This window comes from Podarcis filfolensis (genome assembly GCF_964270895.1).
Source record: "Podarcis filfolensis genome assembly, chromosome: 12".
Classification (NCBI taxonomy): domain Eukaryota; kingdom Metazoa; phylum Chordata; class Lepidosauria; order Squamata; family Lacertidae; genus Podarcis; species Podarcis filfolensis.
In genome coordinates this window covers 19,811,323-19,835,057 of record NC_139614.1, presented here as the reverse complement: position 1 = coordinate 19,835,057, position 23,735 = coordinate 19,811,323, and the positions used below count along the sequence as shown (strand labels likewise).

General features: G+C 41.4%; 1 protein-coding gene across 2 annotated transcripts in view; it reads left to right on the top strand.

Annotated features, from left to right (window-relative positions):
* The window catches only part of KCNH8 (potassium voltage-gated channel subfamily H member 8), a 156,963-nt gene that overhangs the window by 53,183 nt on the left and 80,045 nt on the right, over nucleotides 1-23,735 (top strand). For both annotated transcript variants that reach the window (XM_083577680.1, XM_083577679.1), the window contains exon 3: nucleotides 13,090-13,221. In XM_083577680.1, coding sequence (XP_083433806.1) covers nucleotides 13,090-13,221 — 132 coding nt within the window. The remainder of the gene's footprint in view (nucleotides 1-13,089; nucleotides 13,222-23,735) is intronic.

Genomic DNA, 23,735 nt, shown 5'->3' with positions numbered 1-23,735 from the left:
GCTGATTCAATCTGTATTTCACAACTTGATTGTGTACCATTTGAAATTGTCAGCTGAGCTTGGGAGAACCCTCACTGAAAAATATTGTACTGGAGGTGGGATGATACTTGATGGTGCTTGATCTGTGAGGTTCTTTTCAAACATGATAATTATCATTGCAGTCACAGAGTTATGAAAACGCATGTTTGAACTGACCTTTGACACCCATGGCAAAATATACCGAGGTGTGTTACATGCCTACACCGAAATAAATAGGTGTTGGATAGCTCTGAACTTTGTGCGATAAGTCTTCAACCTGCCTGCACTTTAAAGCAAGGTGAAGGACCCCTGGGGGAAAAAATACTTCTTGCTCTTAAAAGATCTGATTACAGAGCCCACAACAAGCAAGTCTTCAGAGCTAATGAACTGCAGGCAACACCACATCTAGCCACAAGAATGCTTTATTTTTAAAATTGTAGTTGTCTCTGAAATTTCAAAAGTCAATTTGGAAGTTCTTGTTTGAAATAGTGGGGATTTTTTGAGGAATTTCAACAGAAGCAAAAGGAGTTTCAATAAGGCTATAAAAATTCCTGAAGGTGGTTTCACATGTCTATACTAATGACACATAGCAAATGTTAATTGAACACATTATTTGGGATATTTCGATGAGGAAATGTGTCATTGTCCCTTGAAGAAGCAAGCTATACATGTGAGGCTGATGGATAACAAAAAGGAGGAAGAGACTCTGTTCTTGTTCCTGGTTTCCAAGTGAAAAGGAGATAAAAAGAGGGTAGCAGCAATAAGCAGGGAAAAGAGGAATCAACTTCTTTGCTGTAGAAATATATTTCAGCTCAGAACACAGCTCTTATTTGGAGAAGAGAAAAAAAAGTATGTTCTGGAAACGTTTCCCCAAGTTTTATACCGATGGAATTCTTTTAATTCTGCTGGTGCTGGGAAAAGGGGATGGGTTGACAATTTTCACTGATTCCTCCTTTCTGCATGCCTGCCTGCCCTACTCTGGCAGTTTGTGGGACCCTTCAAAACAGAAGGTGGCCCAGAGGGACATGGAGGAATCAGGAACTGGTAAAAATCACTTCCTTATCTCCTTTCTCCAACAGGAAGCCTCCATTGGTTCCAGTTCCCTGTGTGAATGGATAGAGGCGTTCTGGAGGCCTTCTGTTTGCACAGGAGGAAATCTGACTCCAAATTCATACACACGAAAGAGAGAAACAACACTGTGTTTATGGTACTAGAGAATCATCTCTCTCTCTCTCTCTCTTCACACACCCACACCCACACCATAAAGGGAAAGGCATGAAGTTTAGTGAAGTTACCAGGACATTAATGGAGTATACCTTTATAATGTAGCATTGCAGGGATGCTTCATGAAAATTCAGCAGAATCATGCCCTTTGACAGCATTCGCATTTGAAGGAAGACGTGCCACTGCGTCTCTAAACCATATTCCTGGAAAACTGATGCAAGAAAGATAATATGTAGAGATAAATAATTTACAAATACCGCCTGAATATGAGCAATCCTCTTGCACCAGTAGTTTCAGAGCCATTATGCATGTCAATGACTAAGCATTACAATATGGAAGGGTAGACAATCACTACTATAACACAACTCTCTGTTCATTTCGGTGGGGGCTGGCCAGCGAACTAGGCTATGCAGCCACAGGAGAGCTTGGTGAACGGAGGAAGCAATGCAGTAACGTGTTTACTTAAGCATTTCTCAAGTTTTCCAGTTCAAAAAGGGGAGAATTCACTGTGTGTCCAGAGTTTTTGAAATGGGGGAAAAAACCCCAGAAAGACCTAGTGCTTAGCCTTTATACATTCACCCACCAGTTTCAGCAGGTTAACAGGAACTCTGTTACTCAGTTGTATACTTCCTGATTGTTGCAAAGTATCAAGTGGGTCTTTCTGCGTTCCATTTTTAGATGGAAGGATAGCATTTGTACACAGGTTGAAAACAAGAAATGGTTCAACATGGAAGAACTAATTTCGCTGAACGAACACAGCCTCTTCTTCCTTTCAGCTATAAATTTGCTGTTGATGATGCAAAACGAAAAGAACCAAAGTTGTTTGTTAATGACATGGAGAAATAGAGATTAGAAGCGGGAAAGGGGTACGACCTTTGGAATCTGCTTCCCAGGTTGTTTCATGGTACAGTCAGAGTGTTTGGAGTCAGATTTTCCTAATGATACAGACATACTGATCTCCTTTTAATATGCATTTCTTGCAGGTAGCATGCTTGGGGCAGAAGTGTCATTAAAATCAAGGTGATAGGATAGCTTTCCAGTATTGCTCTTACCTGGCAAAGAAACAAATGAACTGGGGGAGAGAACTATTATTTACCTTTGTTGTGTCTCTTGTAATGAAACTTGGGGAGGTACAGTATAACAGTAATGGATGTAAGTTTTCATATGCAGTGGTGTTATTATTTTAATACATTACATGAGCTATTTTAGAAGCAAAAAAGCCTTGGGACATAATAGGAAAAAAGTGAAATATTGTGAAACTGTTCTGTAATTTTAAACCTAGAACCAGGAGGAAGTTTGACTTCTCTAATTGACAGCCCTGACACACTTTCAGTACAGGCTTGCCTAGAGACCAAGCAGTGATTTCAGGCACATATCCGAATTCATAATACAGAGCATTTTAAACACTGAATAATCAGCACAGAACTGAGCTAGGTAAAATGCTATTAGGAAATATAGTAAGTATTTACTATAATGGCTACATTTTCTTGATATATTTTGTTTCTATTAGATATTGAACAGATATTCTAAAAGTGCTCTTTTATCTGGCAAGACAAAAACTCAAAAGCTCAGTTTGAAAACTCAGTTATGTCTCTGCCAGTTGCCTTATACCATCAGTAAGTTGCAAGTTTATTTATTTTTTGTTCACATTCTGACCAGGTGCTCATCTGCAGCTTGTATTGCTTTCATCCCTGCTCACATCCACACCACTCATTTAAAGCACTCTTATACCACTTTAATAGTCATGGCTCCTGCCAAACAATCCTGGGAACTGATGCTGAGTTGTTAGGCATCCCTTCACAGTGCTGCAATTCCCAGCACCCTTAACAAATGACACTTCCTAGGGTTTGGGGGGGAGAAGGCATGGCTGTTAATGCTGTACAAGTGCCTGGTGTGGATGTGATCTATATCTTTATTCTAAATCAAAAGGAGCTCAAAATAAGGTACCTGCCAACTTCTGAAAACTCAGGTAATACACAAGTAGGTCAGAATCAAGAGAATGACACAACTAGTTCCACTAGCTCAGGAGGGTTTGGGTCTACGCTGGAGTCAGGCAGGCGGTTCCACCTCACCATCTTCTGTAAACTCTTAGCTTTTAAAGTTCAGTGTGGATTTTCATTGTGTACAGGGATCATAGAGAGAGTGGTCAATGGAGTGTCATGTGCTAAAAAGGGTGGATTTTGTTGCAGTCAGGAATGTTGGGTGTGGGTGTTTTGCAGACCATAGTGAGATGGCTCCCTTTGGTAGCTGATTTTGTGCATCATGAATGGGCAGGAAATTGTCTGTTCTTTAATTTATTTCATTATTTAATTTATTGTCGTTGATGGTTATTGTTGTTTTCACCATCATTTTGCTGCCGGGTGATGAGGTGCTTATGGGATTTTGTGATTCAGGCGGCAAAAATAATTTGAAAGGTTTTAGGTCCTAAGCTTAGGATGGCTGTATCTTCTTCTTTACACGGGACAGTCCTCTGCAGGGCTGTTGGAGGATAGTGGTGGGGGAAATGTATTTGCATGTGAGTTTATAGATATTTCTTTAATACATGTACCAGATTTTTCTCTCATATTGGGTACACACACACACACACACACACACCCTACCATTTTTACAATGCTCTTTAAATGTTTGTACCACTCTGTTTATAATTCCAGGGTGATGTACATACAACACAGTGAGTTAAATATAAAATGCAACACTAAAACATTGTAGGAAACGCTTACTTTTTAAAACAATCAGGAGATTGCATGAACAAAAGTGTTTCAGCCTAGTTCCAAGAAACCAGCAGCGTGCTGGGTGAGCCTCTGTAGGGAAAACATTCAATAAATGGAGTGCACTGCTAAAAACGCCTGTTTCTTCGTTGCATATCACACCGCTAATAAAGGGCTTAATAGGAAACCAGAGGCAAGGGGTGGGCTACATTTGTTCCCCACTGTAATTTTATCTTGGGACATGGTGTAAAAGTACTATACAATATGAATGATGGTAATAATTAGGTGGGAAATGCATAAATCCACAGAGGATTGCAATAGGTATGGCATTAGCCCAGGCGGTCACCAGGCTGCCAGTCCTATCTGCTGAGTTATAATGTTTGCCAATTCATTAATTCTCAATGAGGGTTTCTTGGCTGTAATATCATTGGACAGGAAGCATTACACTGTCAAAACATGGGTTTTTTTTTTAATTTAAAAAGCATGCTGTGTTGATGAAGGAACAGTCAAAATGGCTTCAGCTAGGAAGTCAAGTCTTATCCAGTGCTTTCCCCCCCTACTCATATTGAAATACTGCCCCTCAACGAGGCCAAACTTAGATTCACAAAATGTTTAGGGGTATGCGTTCCCTGTGTCCCCCCAGAAAAAAGCACTGGTCTTATCAATGTATTTGGGTCCTTATGTTCTTATGATTTACTTACTTGGGCTTTAAGTGAGCTTTTTGCAGTGTGTGCCAGCAAAGTCTTCTCAGCAATTTTAGCCCTCTTCAGGATTGATGCCATGTTAGAAGGACCTCTGGACTAGTCTAGCTTTTAATTCTTTTGCTCTTAAGATCTCTGGCAGAAATATTTACAGATAATCTATGAAGCAAGCAGGATGATAACTGATTATATAATGGTATTTTCTTATGAACAGTTTTACATAGTTAGTTGCCCTGAGTCAATAACCCCTTCGTTCTCTTGTATCTTGGATTTTATTCCTCTCTTACATAATTGCTCCTGAACAATTTTACATTTCAGAGATAAAGAGGGAGACATAAAAACAAGCAGAGAGAGGATGCGAGAGAGAGAGAAAGTTATTTGTATCCTATAGAATGGATAGAAATGAGTAGGAATGATGCTTGCCCCTCCTAACAGCCCCCCCCCCATAAAATTGAATTCTTAATGTTTATATTAAAAGCCAGTGTAGTGTAGTAGTTAGTGTTCTGGACTAGATAGGGGGGGAGTAATGTACACCACCTTGATATTCTTGGAGGGACAGGTGGGATAGATAGATGATAGATAGATAGATAGATAGATAGATAGATAGATAGATGATAGATAGATAGATAGATAGATAGATAGATGATAGATAGATAACTCAAGGAGCTTTCAAATATTCAGTATTTATACAAAGAAATCCTAATTTAGTCATTGCCCCCCCCCCCCCGCAAACAAAAAAAGTTACCTTTGGGAAGGGTGCAGTTAGAATTGTAGAGTTGGAAAGGACCACGAGGTTCATCTAATCCAACCCTGAAGGAGCTTCTTCACCCTCATCGTTCAACCTGGACACTGAGGTCCAGTGCTGAGGGCCTTCTAGTGGTTCCTTCACTGCAAGAAGCGAAGTTACAGGGAACCAGGCAGAGGGCCTTCTCAGTAGTGACACCTGCCCTGTGGAATGCCCTCCCATCAGATGTCAAAGAAATTAACAACTATCTGACATTTAGAAGACACCTGAAGGCAGCCCTGTTTAGGGAAGTTTTTAATGACTGATGTTTTAATGTATTTTTAATCTTTTGTTGGAAGCCGTCCAGAGTGGCTGGGTATCAATTCATTATTATTATTATTATTATTATTATTATTATTATTATTATTACCCCCTGCAATGCAGGCAGGCATCTTTTGCTCACCATGGGGCTCAAACTCATAACCCTGAGATTAAGAGCCTCATGCTGTACCAACTGAGCAGCTAACCCAGAGTTGTAGCAGGTGGTGGGTTGCTTCCTTCACACATATATCCATGATGTGTGCATCATGGCCACAAAAGGAGGCAGAATGAGGTGGAGTCATAACGGGGTAGAGAAATCTTCTGCGTGCATCATTGCCACGCATGATGACCCAGAACACAACTCCCAGGCAAATAGGGGGTTGCCTGTAGTCAGGTGTGTACTGGGACAGGGTACAACATAAGCCACACAGTACACTATGTATTTTTCATTATTAGTTGCTGTATATGTATCAGCCCTTCCAAAAGCAACAACGGTATTTCCATTTGTTGTCGTTTAGTCGTGTCCGACTCTTTGTGACCCCATGGACCAGAGCACGCCAGGCACTCCTGTCTTCCACTGCCTCCCGCAGTATGGTCAAAGTCATGCTGGTAGCTTCGAGAACACTGTCCAACCATCTCGTCCTCTGCCGTCCCCTTCTCCTTGTGCCCTCCATCTTTCCCAACATCAGGGTCTTTTCCAGGGAGTCTTCTCTTCTCATGAGGTGGCCAAAGTATTGGAGTCTCAGCTTCACGACCTGTCCTTCCAGTGAGCACTCAGGCTGATTTCCTTAAGAATGGAGAGGTTTGATCTTCTTGCAGTCCATGGGACTCTCAAGAGTCTCCTCCAGCACCATAATTCAAAAGCATCAATTCTTCGACGATCAGCCTTCTTTATGGTCCAGCTCTCACTTCCATACATCACTAATTTCCATTTATTAAGCCCTATTAAAGCCCATGGAAGAGCTTATGGCGGTACAGCCAGCAGCCCAGCCATTTCAGATGATTGCCAAATGTGCGTAAATCAGAGGGAGAGAGTTAGCAAAGTGTAAGCATGTTTGGGTTGGAGTCATGGCAACATTGGGATCAAAAGTTACAGCCTTCCTCCCCTTACTCACTTTAGCCTTCTGCAGTGTGTGTGTGTGTGTGTGTGAGAGAGAGAGAGAGAGAGAGAGAGAGAGAGAGAGAGAGAGAGAGAGAGAGAGAATTGGGCTTCTGTGGTTACATGCAGTATTAAAAGCAGCAAATACAACCTGATAACTTACAAGTTGAGAGTTACTCACATTCCTTTTATTGAACAATTTCTGGCTGGATGATATGACTGTGCAGTTTCATCTGCTAAATCTGGAAGAATAATACTCTCTAAGCATGTAATTCCTCACCATGCTGTAAAATCCCATTATGAACTTAATGTGGCAAAGATGACTACCGCAGCCAGCTTTCAGCTTCTTCTGTGTAAAATGTCACTGTTGTTGCAATTCACCTTTAGGAGCTTCATCCCCAGATTGTTAGCAGGCAGAAATTCAATGTATTGAATGTCATGTTGAGGAAACCTAACCTGACACATCCTGGTGTGATCTTATTTGTGCTATGGCACCAACCGAGATTAACCATCCTCTTCCTGATCCCTGTCTTGAAGGGAAAACTCTTCCTGATTTTTCCACGTGTTGCAGGCAGTGAAGAGGAGGTGGGATCTCTCACTTCCTACTCTATGTTCACTATGATCTGATGCAGAAGGAGAGGGTGGGAGATTTAGCTGAGGATGAAATCTGTTGCTGAATTCAAGGGTTATTTGCAGTCTCCAGGTATCTCTGCCTGGCTCTTGGGAATACCTCTCCTCAGGCCAAACCCTCATTGGCATTCTTGAGTGTTTTTGCCTGGCTACAAATACATCCTCAAACTCTAATTGTGTGTCAGGGGCTGGACTGAGTAGGAATGGTGGGGGCCGCCCCCCTTCTCCTGAACCATCCCTAGGGCAGGAGGACAGTACTGATTTAGAACAGTGGTTTGCAGAGGGGCATAGTCCAGAGGGGGAAAGCTGGGAAATACTGGGTGAGGAACAGCTAGAAGAGGAAACACCAGGAGAGAGACAGTTGGCAGATTCAGTGTCCTTGGACAGCATTCCTGACCCACCTTTGCCTAAGACTAGACAGGCATTGAGAATGATAGAACGTAGGAATGATGTAGATTAATGGAGATGGAGGGGGGTAAACCTGTACTGGGAGCAACACCATTTCTAGAGAGGTATGCATTCCTTTTCTCTCTCGCTGTGATTATTAAAGAAACTAACTGGTAAGAACGCTCTTTTCATTTGATCTGCTTATTTACTGCCTCTGGGGGAGGGATCCGATTCCCTGAAGCCTGACGTCATGCTTCCTATTTGCCTGGCTGGAGGATAGAGAGGGATGTGCAAGGAAATTTGTTGCTGTACCCACTTTGCTGCTGCCTTTGCCCACGGCTGCCATGTGGCCTCCATAAGTTTGGCTTTAAGGGCTTGTGCTCACCTGGTTTGAAAAGGATTCCATGCTGGTTGAATTTTGATACAAAAGAAATATTGTGACTTTGTATAATATTAAATCCACCAGCTCTTGTCTCGTTTTACCCTAACCAAGTTCACAGCCCTGAGGATGTTCAAGCGGGTTGGTTTTTTTATAACATTAGGATCTTACTGCAAAGAGGGGGGTGAGATCTCTTTCTTCTCAGAAAGTAGCTAAGGGCAATAAACAGAATGCATAAATATAAATCTGTGAAGGAGATCTTAGTCAGACAGTGATTATTGACAGAGGCAGTGCCTTTTGTGTGTACTATCTGAGGCAAAGGAAGTTATTTATTGTGAAAAGCTTTCTAAAAAACAATAACTCCCCCCCCCTTTGAAATGCCATAGTCACTGGATTTCTCACACACCAGTAGTGTACAAATAATTGCATTTATTTAACATGGTTATTTTCCTATGTGTTAGAATCTTAAAAAATGAAACCAGTAAAGATGTGAAAGCAATGACAATGTGAAGATCTCTGACTTCCGCCATTCAACAAGTACTAAAAGTTATTGATGTTCTTCAGCTAGTACCTCAGAGGTTTAATCTGATTCCAGCTTGTCGGTGAATCTGGTATCTTCTCTCTCTTACATCATTGATGCTGGCTTATATTAAGGATATATGTTCTGTATTATTTTATTGCTGCAAGTTCATCATGCTATGAACAATATTAAACCATAATTTAAAAATCAGTGCCTTGAATCGTGATCTGGCACACGGCTTGAGGACACATGCTTTCCCAATTGATATTGCAGCACAGATAAAACAAGAATATAGGAAATGTTGCCAAATTAAGGTTGGTTTCAAAAAAGATCAATACAACAAGATCCTAATGCCCTTTCATCCATCAAAACATCTGTGAGCATTTCATTAAATTTAAAACTTTTCATGAACCTTACTTTTTATAAATACCATACTTTGCCATGTATAAGACTGGTTTTTTTACTCTAAAATAATGTTCAAAATCTGGGCTCGTCTTATACACGGATAGTATCTCCCCCCATTTTCTTAAATTGGAGTCCTCAAAAATAGGGGGTGTCTTATACATGGGGGCGTCTTATAGATGGAAAAATACAGCATACATTTCTAAAGAGATCTTGGCATGGAGTAGTGCAGATGTGACATTAAAAGCATTGGATTGGTTTCCATGCAGCGCCTGCCCCACCCTGACCTCCCACTGCCTCATACCTTCCCCTCTCAGTTGGCGCCAGCAACCCACCATATTCCCAAGGTGCGAGCAAGGCAGCCTCCCCAGCTGCTATGGTTAGAGAGGAGCTCTAAATAAAATTAAAGAAATGGCAGGATGTGACATTCTGCTTCATTTGAAGATAACTCTTTTGGCATATTTAAAAGGAGAGACACTGACGCTGATGATTTAGAATTAATTGCTGCTGCAAGAACGGAGTATTCCAGAACACTAGAAATCCACACAGACAATCCAGACTGGAAAAATAATAATTTGGAGACATTGAATTGTTCAGTTTAACATGCATCTTATTTAGCTACAGTCCTAGTTTAATTTAATGTTGGTGGTTTATTTGCTTTAGCTACAAATGACTGTTTTATTTAAACAGTGTTAACTATTACGTGTTTCATTTATGTAAAACAAGTCAGTGATTATAATAAATCCATTCGTTCATTGCTGGTTAAAATTTACTCATTTCTCAAGAAGTAACTCGAGGAGAAAAATTAGGAGATTGGTTGAAAGAGTCTCTTTTTATTGTTGTTTTTTTGGAATAATAATTTTGAAGATAAACTAGAACCATATGTTTTCTTCTCAGAGTTGTAAATAAATGCTGCTTCTGTTAATTATCATTATTATATGGTCAAACAGTTTGCGTTGCCAAGGTATTGAATCCTAATTTGTCTGCTGTTTGTTCCATATTTTATTATGTTCTAAATGCAAACTGATAGGGAAATGTGAAGAACTGAAGTCTGAAAAAATGAGAAACAGAGAGAAACATAAACTGATGGATCTGCCCATACCTAGTCGATGAGACCTTCTTGTGTATGGGCAATGGAGTAGCCTGTTGCTAGGAGCAATCCTCTAGCACTCTGTCATCTCTTAGTCTGCTCCCACCTGTAATAAATAATAATAATAATAATAATAATAATAATAATAATAATAATAATAATTCTTTTACTCCCCATCTGACTGGGTTGCCCCAGCCACTCTGGTTGGCTTCCAACACAAACACAGCATCAAACATTAAAAGCTTTCCGAAACAGAGCTGCCTTCAGATGCCTACAAGAAATCACCGTATTTTTCGCTCCATAAGACGCACCAGACCATAAGGCGCACCTAGTTTTGGGAGGATGAAAACAAGAAAAAATTATTCTGAATCCCAGAAGCCAGAACAGCAAGAGGGATCTGGCTTCTGGGATACCGTGTGGCTGTTCTGGCTTCTGGGATAACCGTGCCAAGCCTCTTCAGGGCAGCGGGATGAAGGCTCCCCCTGCCCAAAGAAGCTGCGCGCGGCTAAGGCAGAAGCCAGGGCAGGTGCGTCGCCCCTTCAGCGAAGCTGGAGAAGGAACAGAAGGAGACCCTTCTGTTCCTCCTCCGGCTTCGCAGGACAGGCGCATTGCTGAACAGAAGGGGCTCCGTTCCTCCTCCTGCTTCGCTGAAGGGGCGCTGCGCAGCTGTTCCTCTCTGCGCAGCGGTATTTGCTCCATAAGACGCACTCACATTTCCCCTTACTTTTTAGGAGGAAAAAAGTGCATCTTATGGAGCGAAAAATACGGTATATAGTTGTTTAACTTTGAAATCTGCCAAGAGGCAGTGCTGGATTAAACGCTGTGGATGCCCCTAAGAAGTCAAAATTGGGATGCAGAGGGGGGCTTGCAAATTATCTCTTAATAAGTTTTTTATTTCACCAACCAAAAATTTAAATAAACCAAAACAATATTATTTGATCCATTGTCATGGAGCCCCTAAAAGGCATAGGGCTCATAGGCCAGTACCTAATCTGGCACTGCCAGGAGGGCATTCCACAGGGCGGGTGCAACTACTAAAAAGGCCTTGTGCCTGGTTCCCTGTAACTTCACTTCTCACAGTGTCCAGATTGAACAATGGGCATGGAAACGTGCCTTCCATGCCACCCGCACTGGAAAACTGGCACTGGGGTATGTGAAACCCCAGGTGTAAAGGTAAAGGGACCTCAGACCATTAGGTCCAGTCACGGATGACTCTCGGGTTGCGGCGCTCATCTCGCTTTACTGGCTGAGGGAGCCGGCGTACAGCTTCCAGGTCATGTGGCCAGCATAACTAAGCTGCTCCTGGCAAACCAGAGCAGCGCACGGAAACGCCGTTTACCTTCCCGCCAGAGCGGTACCTATTTATCTACTTGCACTTTGACATGCTTTCGAACTGCTAGGTGGGCAGGAGCTGGGACCGAACAACGGGAGACCACCCCATCGTGGGGATTCGAACCACTGACCTTCTGATTGGCAAGCCTGGATCAGTGCTTGTTGCTAAATTGTGTGTCTCTGGATCCTGGGAGCTCTAGCTCAGTGTCAGAGTCCCAGTTCAGCACCTCCAAAGGTTGCACCACTGGTGTTCCTGAACCAGCTGGTTGCTCCTTCTTTGGGTCAGAATCCTCATAGTCCAGTGCTATTTTTTCTAGAAAAAGAGGTGCTGGAACTCACTATGAACACCTGAGAGGTGCCAGAACTGAGTTCCCGCTGAAAAGAAAAGCCCTGCCATAGACTATCAGGAACATAATACCACAGGAACACACAAATTGCTCACCTGAGGTTAAGCAGGGGGGATTTTACCCTGAAAAATCCCAAGGAGCGCTGACTGCATTTTATTATGATGTATTATTGTTGCCTTGGTAGATACTTTCCAAAATGTATGTCCAGTAGTTGTGTATTCAGACCCGATTTCCTTGGTACGTGAATTCCATTTACCTCAACACACGAGGCATATTGCTGGAAATAACTGGGGACTGTTGTCATTTTCTCCTGCTGCATAAAATATTTGTGCGAATTGCAACTTGCTACTATTAATCATGTTAAGTAGTAGCATGTAGTATGACTATAAAAATCACAGCCAGCGCATTAAATACATCATACTCATTCAGGAAAAAATTAGTGACTTTAAACACATGTAATTGTATGCATTTTGAACTAGTGTGTTTAAACAATCCTGCCATGCTGCCATAGTGCAATTAACACACTGCACAGAAGACATTTATCACAGTAATTTCCATAGGCAGAGGGGTATCAGATATTCTCCTGTGTAGAAATCAAGCATTTAATGAGTTTCAACTTGCTTGTATTTAACAGCTGAGATTTGAGGAGCTATGCTTTAGTTTCTATTTTAAGGCAGAGTGTGATTAGTTTTAATGTCTCTGAAACAGTGGAGTCATACATTAGACGCCAGGAATGTAACCAATGCCAGGGGGAGGGCAAGGAGGGAGAGATGGCATAATCTAAAGTAATGACATTTGATAGTGAATAAAGGAGGTTAAGAAGCCAAAGTTAACATACTGGGGGGGGGGGGCATTTCTTTAAAATAAGAAACACAGGCCAAGTTAAAAGGGAAATAACACGTAAGAAAAATAAAAAGCTTCATTAGACTATTAATGATCCCAGTAGATGCATATTGCGTTTAAATTAATGCTTTGGTTTCAGAGGAAGCAGAATTACTGAGCTTCAGCTGATGATGCAAAGAGATTTACAGGAGCTGAACATCTGTGATTTCCTGACTATTGACCCTTTAAATAAGTTATGGGTGTTTTGGTTTGGTATTTTTTAAAATTGCATTACTTGTAATTTTCATTCTTTAAATATATCTTTCTACCAAAGAAGAAAAAAGATTGCTGTTTGAATTAAATATATTCTTTTTTCCCCCTACAGGGTCTTCATTTTGGTGCCTATTGGACATTGTCCCTATTAAGAATGAGAAAGGCGATGTAGTTCTGTTTCTATCCTCTTTCAAAGATATAACGGATACAAAAGTGAAGGTTTCTCTGGAAGATAAAAAAGAAGGTTCGTATCATTTCCAGAATAAAAGGGGACAGGTTTTCAGAGAAGTGTGACATGAAACAAGAGTGAAAAATGTACATTACTATAGAAGTGACTAGGCTCTAACTCAGTGGAAAAGGTATGTCATGAATTTATGTCATTTGCAGTGTTATAACCATATTGAGCCTAGAAAATTAGAACTTTACTGCTTGTTTACTGTTGGAATTGCAGGAGACTCTGCTCCATGTGTCACAATTGCTTAGTTCACATGTGTCCAGCAGCAGTTCCGTACTGAAATCACACCATAATTAATATTTAGTACATTTATATCACACATTTCCCCCCCATCATGCAACTCAAGGAAGCTTACATGGCATTCCAAGGTGGTTTCCTATTCATCACTGAGCAGACCCAGACTTGCTTACCTTCAGAAATGTGGCCAGATCATGTGTCCTCAGACCATGTTCTGGACACCAGGAGGGCTGGCATTAGTTTTCATCTGTTTTTGAAAGTAAGTGGGACAGAGGCACCAACTATAGGGGTTGGAAGGGGCTTCAGCCCCCTCAGTATTTGTGGGTAGGGGGCTGAGCCCCCCTCAATATGGAGGGGACTGCTATCCTCCCGCTGCCCGCTGCTGTTGGACAGCACTTGCACACTGGGCAGGGGTGGGACACATAGAGGGAGCATGACATGCAAATCATGTCACACAACGCAAGGCCCCCTCAATGTGAGGGGCAAGTCAACGCCTTGGAGAAGTGGGTAGCTACTCTAATTCTCCTGGGTGCAAATACTTGGTGCCTGTAAGCACTATGGTGCCCTTGACATCTTTCTGCAGCATCAATGAAGCCTCTGAACCACCTACACATCTCCCGGTCCCTTTAGTCATGAGCTGGTTATTGATTTTCCCTTGAAAAGCCTATAGAGCTGAAGGAAGATGTCAGAAGAGTAATTCTCTTTCCTACTTCCTCTTTCAGCTTTGTATGCTTTTTCAAGGCTCAGATTAATTCTACTGGATCTGACTTTTACCCAGATCTCTTGAAAAGGCATCTATCTCTTAGGAAGGTGATCTAAGGGAGAGGAGAGGTGATAAGAGGGGATGGTGCCCATAGCACTTGCTCAAAATGGCTGACATTCTCTGAGGTAAACAGTAACATCATGTGATTTTTGTCATAAATGTTTCTTTAAAATGGGGAAAGGGCCTGAGAATTCACATATCATATGAAAGATGGCAATAACTGTAATGATTATTTATCAGGTTTAAGGAAAGCTTCCTATTGACTCAACGTCAAAAAGTATAGAACTTTTTACAGGCTAAAATATATTAATAATCTGGAGGTATAGCGATCCTTGAGGTAAATGTTAAAAAACACAGAGGAATTGTGAAACAGGTAAATTATTTTGGAGATCACTTATAAGAGTCTTTTGAAAGTTGTTTTTAGCTGACACTACTCATCTAAAGTTAAAGGGACGCGGGTGGCGCTGTGGGTAAAACCTCAGCGCCTAGGACTTGCCGATCGCATGGTCGGCGGTTCGAATCCCCGCGGCGGGGTGAGCTCCCGTCGTTCGGTCCCAGCTCCTGCCCACCTAGAAGTTCGAAAGCACAATTAAGTGCAAGTAGATAAATAGGTACCGCTTCTAGCAGGAAGGTAAACGGCGTTCCGTGTGCTGCTCTGGTGCTGGTTCGCCAGAGCAGCTTCGTCACGCTGGCCACGTGACCTGGAAGTGTCTGCGGACAGCGCTGGCTCCCGGCCTCTAGAGTGAGATGAGCGCACAACCCTAGAGTCTGTCAAGACTGGCCCGTACGGGCAGGGGTACCTTTACCTTTTACTCATCTAGTGCACTTTGAAGCATTAGAGTCATTAAGGCCTATAATAGTGCATTAGAGACTACAAAAAGTGAGATGCCCCAGAAACATTTAGCATACCTAATTGTTTATGTCTGTTTACTGCAAAATGTAAACAGTTCAGTAATTTACCAAAGCAAACATTTAGAAATGGAATGGCTGTTCTAGTGAAGTAAAAAGGCATTTTATCCAAGAGCAAAAATTAGCAATGTTAGAAATGGGGATTTTTCTTACTGGATTAATCTTATGTGTCAAATTCATGGCCAGTGGTTTTCCAGGTGAAACTGATCACTATGAAGTCACATAGAGCATGAAGGCAGATGTCCAAATATCTGCTAAGCCTTCATACACACCAGTTGTGATAGCCCAGTGGAATTTTTGACTTTTCTTCTACAGTTTGGGCTCATGCTACACTATAAACTGCTTTTGAATCCTCAGTTACAAAGTCTGCTTCAGCACCAGGGAACATGCAACTGTTAAGATTCCTGCTCCGTGATTGCAGTCATAGGATTGTTGTCTATCACATGACAGTGTATGTTTTGACTCCACAGTGTGGGAAGTGACGGAGACAGGGTGTTTGTGTTACTGAGTTCTGTGAAGTGGTACTATTGTCCTTTGTTCTTTTTCTCTTTGCTGTCTGATGCTAGAGAGGGAGCCATGTTGCAGTGCTCCATGTGTGTTTATATGTAAATAAAGTAGATTAGCCAAAATGCTGAGTTGCTGAGTTCTGTTACGCAAGCTGCGAAGACTGCAGATCCCTAAGTGTGCCGATGTCTTTTGGCTTTGGTTGCTGTGATGTTCGGGCAGAAGAAGGCTTTTGAAGCTCCCGAACGATCGACCAGGAGGGAGAGAACATGCCAGTCGGGTGCGTGTCTCTGCCAGGGTCCTACTCGAGAGTAGGACAAGCTCCTGACAGCAACACCATGTTTCAGAAATGCAGCAAAAATATCAATTGGGCTCATGAAAATAGTTTAATGGTTCTTTGGACCCTTGCTTATAAAATACAAGGAATGCCCAGGAAAAATAGAATTGTGAACTACAGAATAGTTTAGAAAAGAAAATATTATCGTCGTTTTCCAAAGCCTTTATTTTTCAGATGAGTAATGCTAGCCAGGTAAATTCAGTTACACATTATCAAGATTTCTGTAAATATTTATGGTTCTACTATGTACCTTCCGGGTTTTTGTTATAATTATTATTGCTGCTGCTGAATTTCTATTAGGAGCAAAGAAAAAGCTAAACAAAATTGATTTCATAAAGCAGCAATACACTGGGGAGAATAATTCCATGGGGATAATAGTTAATAAAAACTTTTTTAGGGTTGCCACAGTAATCTGCCAGCTATGATTACTGATGTGGATATTATTATTCTGGTGGAGACTCTTCATTATGTCTAACTCTTATGCCTATTTATTTTCCCACACCATCATAGTTGTTGATGAAACATCATCCTCACTCTTCCAACCTTTTGCCTAATTTACTCCTGCCATATTCACTGTAAAGTACTGACATTTACACTTGGCTACTAGACAACAAGACCTGGCTTGCAGATTCCTGGTCCTACAAGTCTAAAACCCTGGTAGCAGTGATGCTGCAAGAAAGAGGACAAAATTGAACTGAACCCAGACTTTCACAAAGCCTGGTGTGAATTACAGGGCTATGCTTGCCTTGATCCCATGAGCTGCCAGTACCTTGCCCTAACCCAAGGCCCACAAATTTGAAAAAGGGGGAAGCAGTAGCACTGGGCACTTCTAAATTCCAGTGCAATCTGTCCTTACCCATGCGGCTGAGGACTACAAGTTCCAGAAATCCCAGCAGGAAACTGACAGAATACCGGGGATTCTGGAACTTGTATTACCAGTATGCAATATAGGAAAAGGCATTCTGTTGGGAGGGTCTGATTACTTGTCTTCAGTTAAGTTTCAGGACAGGTTAAGGAAGAGGTAGTGGTGGATGCTTTGACCTTTAATGAATGTCCTAAATAACTTGGGACCATGATACTGAAGGACCAACCACGTCTGCTATTGGGTCCCCGGAGCACAGATTCACACAAAGCGGCAAAACGTCCTTGCAGGTTATTAACAGGATTTTATTTGAAATGCATATATGCAGAACAAAGGTACAGGGCGATAAGTTCACAACCTGCACACCCAGTCAGGGTGCACCCCCTTTATATAGACTTGCAGAATACAATATCACCTGATTTCTTGTGAACCACCTGATTTCTTATAAACCACCTGATTTCTGGGAAATCGAAACTTATAGTAAGTTCCTATTACCATGTAAGATCTTGGTCTCCCCTCCCTCCTTCCTGCAATCTCCCTCCTTCTGGGGTCACAATAAATCTATTCAACCTTGTTCTATATCTCTACCCGCCCAAGCTAGACATTCCAACGAGAGGCCCATTTGCACTGTAACATTTAAGCAACAAAAAAACCCTGTCCTTCTGGTTGGTGTAGAAATCTCCCCCCTTTGGGATAATAATAGAACAATATTGTAATATGCCCCTTCATTACTTGAAAAAATTGCCTTCTACAGAACTGTTGTCCTGTTCAAGCATGACTAGATGTTGAGCTCCTCTAGAGTCTTTTTCTTTCTGTCCTGCCAACATTTGGTGCATGTGCTTGGCTGGAACTTATGAAAAGGCCTTCAAGTAATTTGTGATCATTTTATCGGAATACTCAGACATGGCTGTGGTCCAACATCTTCAGCTTCATTGGGTGCCCATGAATTCTAGTATTATAAGAGAGGGAGGAAAACTTTTATCCATCCATTTCCTCCATGCAATGCATAATTTTATAAACTGCTTACTCACCTTACCCTTGGACACCTTGCAGTCACGCAAACAGCAATTGAGACTCAGATTTCAAAGACGAACTGGGTTTAATCAACAGTTGCCAATTATGATATGAGTGTTGCGAAAGCAGCAATGGGAGAAGGAATTCTAGAAAGGTGGAATTGTACAGCTAATACATCCTCAGCAGGGCCCCCTACATTCACCACAAAGAGTAGTCTATACACAGTTGACAAAACAGCTCATATATTCAGTACACTATTGGCATGGCAATTATTTTGAAACAGCAAATTTCCACAAGTGATATTTAAATTTGTAACTTTTAACAAGAAGCAGTAAATTACTTTTCAATTATCCACAAGTTACACTGCTAATTAGGTTCTATACAATGAGTTTTCTATAACACTCAGTGTCATGCATTTAAAAGTCAATCAACCTTCTCTCTCTCTCTCTCTCTCTCTCTCTCTCTCTCTCTCTCTCTCTCTCCCTGTCCTTTTAAATCCTCTAATCAAATACTGCTTTGAGACACTATTTGTCGCCAGATTTAGCATAACCTGACTAAAAAGGATGGTTCTTCCACAGCATGCAGGAAATGTGCTGTGCTATTTTAGAAAAGCTGTTTTGCTTTCAAAGAATCAAATGAAAGTTTAGCAGTCACCGCCTGGCAAGGGTTATTTCAGTCCCTTGCATTATGTTGAGTAATGTATAGGAATGATTCTAATACTGGTTACGTCTTTGTCAACTGTGTTCACATTCAAAGTAATCTTAGCTGAATCACCAAATGTATTAATTACTTCCTGATCTTATAGATGAACACTGGCAACATCTTTCCTTGATCTAATTTAGCCGGCTGTTTATATGTTTGCGTGGGCCAGGCTGAAAAGAGCAAATAAATGGGGAAATAGACATATAATGCCTTGCATCCTAGACCACCTATTCATCACCATCTCTCATCTTGCCTAGGGCCTTTCTACTTATTGCTGACATTCCTCTAGTAATTGCCTGCTCTTTTACCCACAGTGTTCAAAAATATCCACCATTACGCATAGTAAAAATAAAAATAAAAATCCTAATAAAAATGTAAAAGCATTTTAATGCAAATTTCTCATAATATACACATTTTATATGCAATTTGCCTGATAGTCACCTTTTTGCAACCAATTTATCCTAATATAAAGCAGTTTATGTTATTTCACTGATATATGCATTTTGATGCACACTTTCCCCTAATATACACATTTTAGAAAACATTATCACAAAATTTGGAGAAGAGTAAATATTGAAGGAAAGCTATTTTCTGTTCACATATTATTTTGGAAGGTTCAAAGTAGGTAGGTTCGTATTAAATCCTAACAGAACTGAACTTCTCTGCCATTCCTAGTGTTAATTTAAATAGATGCCCACTCAAAAACAATAATCAAACCCAGATATCACGGACACAATGTGGTTCGTGAGATGACAGTACTTGAGAAAGGATTGGGGCATAATCTATAAATAGGTTAGCAGATGAAGCTTTAGGTAACCATCATCCACTTACTTGAAGGTAAAGGGACCCCTGACCATTAGGTCCAGTCGCGTACGACTCTGGGGTTGGGGCGCTCATCTCGCTCTATAGGCTGAGAGAGCCGGCGTACAGCTTCCGGGTCATGTGGCCAGCATGACTAAGCCGCTTCTGGCGAACCAGAGCAGCGCACGGAAATGCTGTTTACCTTCCCGCTGGAGCAGTACCAAAGTACTGGAGCAGTACTTTGTGCTTTCGTACTGCTAGGTTGGCAGGAGCAGGGACCGAGCAACAGGAGCTCACCCCCTCGTGGGGATTCGAACTACCGACCTTCTGATTGGCAAGCCCTAGGCTCTGTGGTTTAACCCACAGTGCCACCCACGTTGTGCATATCCACTTACTTACATAAGAAGAATTATTGAGATACGGTGCAGATACCAGAAGGCCAGTATCTTGTTTCCTAAAGTGGCCAACCAGACACCCCTCTGAAGCCCATGAATAAAGCACAAAGGTATAGCAACTGACATTCATAGGTGAACATCTGCACATCTTGGACAATACATTGCATGGGTTTGCCAATTCATGCTGATTATGAAGTTCTTGGAAAGATGCTTAGCCTCTGTGGCACAGGTTTTTATAAAGACTTGTTCACCCAATTATTGTGGCAGATTCTTCCCAAACCTGCATCACTATGGATATATTAATGTTTTTTTAAAAACATTGGGACATCACCACACATTGCGTAAATGTATATAAAAATAACACCTTGATGACTTTTCAGGTTTCAAACTTGTGATTGTGAGTTCAAACAATGCACCTGGAAGAACTGCTAAAGCAAGGAGGGCGCACAATATTGGTTAAAGGCACAAATTTAGTTAAACTAACTTATTTTGCTACCTGACAGAATAATGAAAGTGCAAATCTACCATATTCAAGGCAGACCTAATTCATTAATGATTGCATGAATTATTCATGCAAAGTATGAACAGGGCTACTTTGAGAATCAGTTGCTTAAAACCTATGTGGCATTTGAAGAAACATTTTTGGAGTCTTTCTTCATATCTCTGTGTTGCGAGCAGTCTAAATAGGGAAAATCTTCCACATAAAAGCACAATAGAAATAAAGGAACTTTTTTTTTTAGACCTGTCACATCATGAGAGGCAGATATTGGCCCGTGAAACATAATTAAAATCTGTCAGATAAGACTACCCACTAAAATACAATAAAAGTAAACCATAATATCCACCAAAGTATTGAGTTGCATCTAGACTAAGGGACTGTACACACTTTCACTTTTCCTGCCACTTCCCCTCAGGAAAACTCATCGTTTACCACTGAATTGGAACAAACATCTCTAGATATTTCTGTGAATTGATGTTTGTTCCAATTCAGCGATAAGCAGCTGGTTTTCCTGGGGAAAGTAGCAAGACCAATGAAAAACCGCTCAGACCCACAAGACAAGTGGAAACCTCTCAGATATGTGCTTTTTGGGCACAGAACAAGCAGAACAGTGGACGAGCCCTATGTTAGTGGTACCAAGTTCCCACAGAAATCAGTGAAGCAACAAGCTTGAGCTGCAATCCTATACCCTTTCCCTCTAGGAATAAGCAGCATTGAACTCAATGGGACCACGTTGCACATGTTTCTAGAAAATTTACTGATAACAGCAGGGCCTTTTCAATAAGGCCATGCAACTCTAGAATAGCTTACTGAGAAGTCCATTTGCAAGCCTCCATGTTGATGTTTCAAAAGAAACAAAACCTTGTTTGTCATTGCACCTATGTTTTCACAATAGCCCTTGGGTCAAATCTGTGATAAAAGCACAGGAATTTTCCTAGGTGAATCAGTCCAGCATATTTCCCTCTAATAATCCGATCCAAGTCTACCATTAGGCTGTGTGAAGCAACCGCCTCAGGTAGCGGATGCTTAGGGCCAGCAGTAGCAATCCCAGCTATTCCTACTGAGCCACCAGCCATTGCCCTTTGGCACCACATGGTATCTTCTGGCCACCCTAATCTGGCTTGCTACTTCAAGGTTTGGTACTGAAGTAAAATTCAACTTTTGGTCCTGGAGTATGCTTCTGTAAGTAGAATTAGAGGAGGCACTTCTTGTTCTTCGCTTCAGGCACCAAAAGGTTTTAGGCCAGTCCTGCTAACCACAGGCAGTCAGATGCCTGCAGAAGCAGGACGTTATGATTTAGGTGGCAGCCCTGAGATTGTATCCAGGAACCACAAGTATAATCTATCTCTTTTTAGACTTAATATGTGGACTAAATGAACATAAATAAGCAGAGGAGAGGGTGGCATTCTTATACACATTCATTTTCCAGGAACTCCCTTCATGGTTGAGAAAGAAGCCTCTGGTCTCAATGTCTGTCCTGTGTGTGTGTGTGAAGTATGTTTTCTGTTTTGACTTAATATTTATGGCTGCCACCTAAATCAAGAAAACTATTAGATGCACACTGTTGCAAACTAGCTTGAAAATATGCCACCATTCTTCCCAACTGTTGTATAAGATTTTATATCAGATTTATATCAGTTTCAGATTTCCCTGACACCTGGCCTGCCCCTTAAACCATTTGTTTTGAGTAATGCAGAGATAAGCTGCCCTAGTTTTTGTAGTCTGCGATGCAATGCTCTTTATTTAATCATATCTGCCTGAGATATATTAGAGGCATTCCTCAACTGTTTTCTGCATAAATGTGGCTTTCTGGAAATACTGCAAAATCCCTCTTTTCCCTCTCTTGTATAGCTCTAGCTGATTGCTGCGGCATAAATGACAGAATTCTGTCTAGGTTCCTTCACTGTGTTATTCCAGTGACTATTTGTATCATTACAGGTGGGACTTACAAGAAAATGTTGCTGCATAAAGTGTTCCTGTTCCTGTTCCAGCTGACTGGATGGAACCCTGCCTGTTTCTAAGATATTCCCAGTGCTTTTTTCTGGGTGTATGCAGGGGTACGCATATCCCTAAACATTTTGTGAATCTAAGTTTGGCCTCATTGAGAGGTAGTATTTCAATATGAGTAGGAAAATGAGAGTACCCCTAAGCATTTTTTTAAAGGAAAAAAAGCACTGGATATTCCATTCTGTTTCTCTCGTTCCAACAATTAGTCAGCCTTCCGTGGCCTTTAACCACAGAAGCAACTTATGTGCTGGTTACAGTGACAGATTAAGGACCACTTCCCAGGCTATGAACCTGCTTCTTCTGGGGGAGTTCAACGCTATCTAGCGCAGGATTGCCACTGTGTCCTTCAACATTACTTTAGCCTGGCATTGATGGCATTGATTTAGCACTCCTGCTGCTTTACCTTCAATTTGGTGAAAAAGAGTAATGGAGTTAAGTGTCATCCACTTATTCATAACACTTCACCCCAGGTCTCTGGATGGCCTTTCTCAGTGATTTCATGCAAATGTTAAATAGCACGGCGGACCAAATGGAACCCTACAGACCCCATGGCATAATGCCAAGGATCTGAGAAGGAGTCTTCCAGAACCACCTTCTGGGATTGCTTGAAACCCCTCCCTCCGTTAAAATGGATCTGGAAACTCAGGCTCATCCAAAGAATGCCTGGACAACTACCAGCCTTTCAAATACCTGCCCGTTAGCAACTGGCTGATAATTGTTAATATCTTCTGGTCCCGGAGCAGGTTTTTGTTTAGAGGCAGCCAAAGCATTTGGTCTCTCAAGAAGACATTTATCTCAAGAAGAATTTATCATCTTCTGGACCCAGCAAGCCAGCATATTTTATCCCAGTGTAAATTACATTGGATTCCTATGATTTGTAATTCTTTGTGTCTTTCAGCAATGAAATAAGCTGCCTATGGAAGTTAGTGAATTCCTTTTTTGGGTGCTTTTGAGGAAAGAGAAGAAAGACATGGGTTAGGGGTGATTCTGATAGAATTTAGCCTCTCTTCTTAATCTCTGAGTGGCCCTGAAAGTTAATAAAATGTGTGAATTCAGGAAGAGAGTGCCAGTGCTTTCTCCAATGTGAGAATTCCATCCAAATACCTCGTATTTAGAGGTGGCTTATAATGATTTGAAGATTAGGATGTTCATTCTAATGGGGAAAAAAAAGCTGTAAAAATAAAAGTCAGTGCATTCAAGTAGATGGCATGATGCTAGAAAAGCCTTTGGGGGTTTCACAGCAGTGTTTAAAAAAGGCTCCTTAGCCAGCTCTGCAGGGTGAATGAAACATGTCCAGAATCATTTTAGGGAGAGGTGATTGCCCCTCTGTGTTGCCTCACTAATGGACTTGCTTTCCATTTAAGCCTTCACATCAATCATGTAGGCATCAAGTCTCGCTGTTTCCTTTTGTGCAGACGTCAAGATGCACTTTTTATCTATTGCTGATTTCTTGCTGTGCTAATTGGGTTTTCTTCACCTCATCTGTATATTTG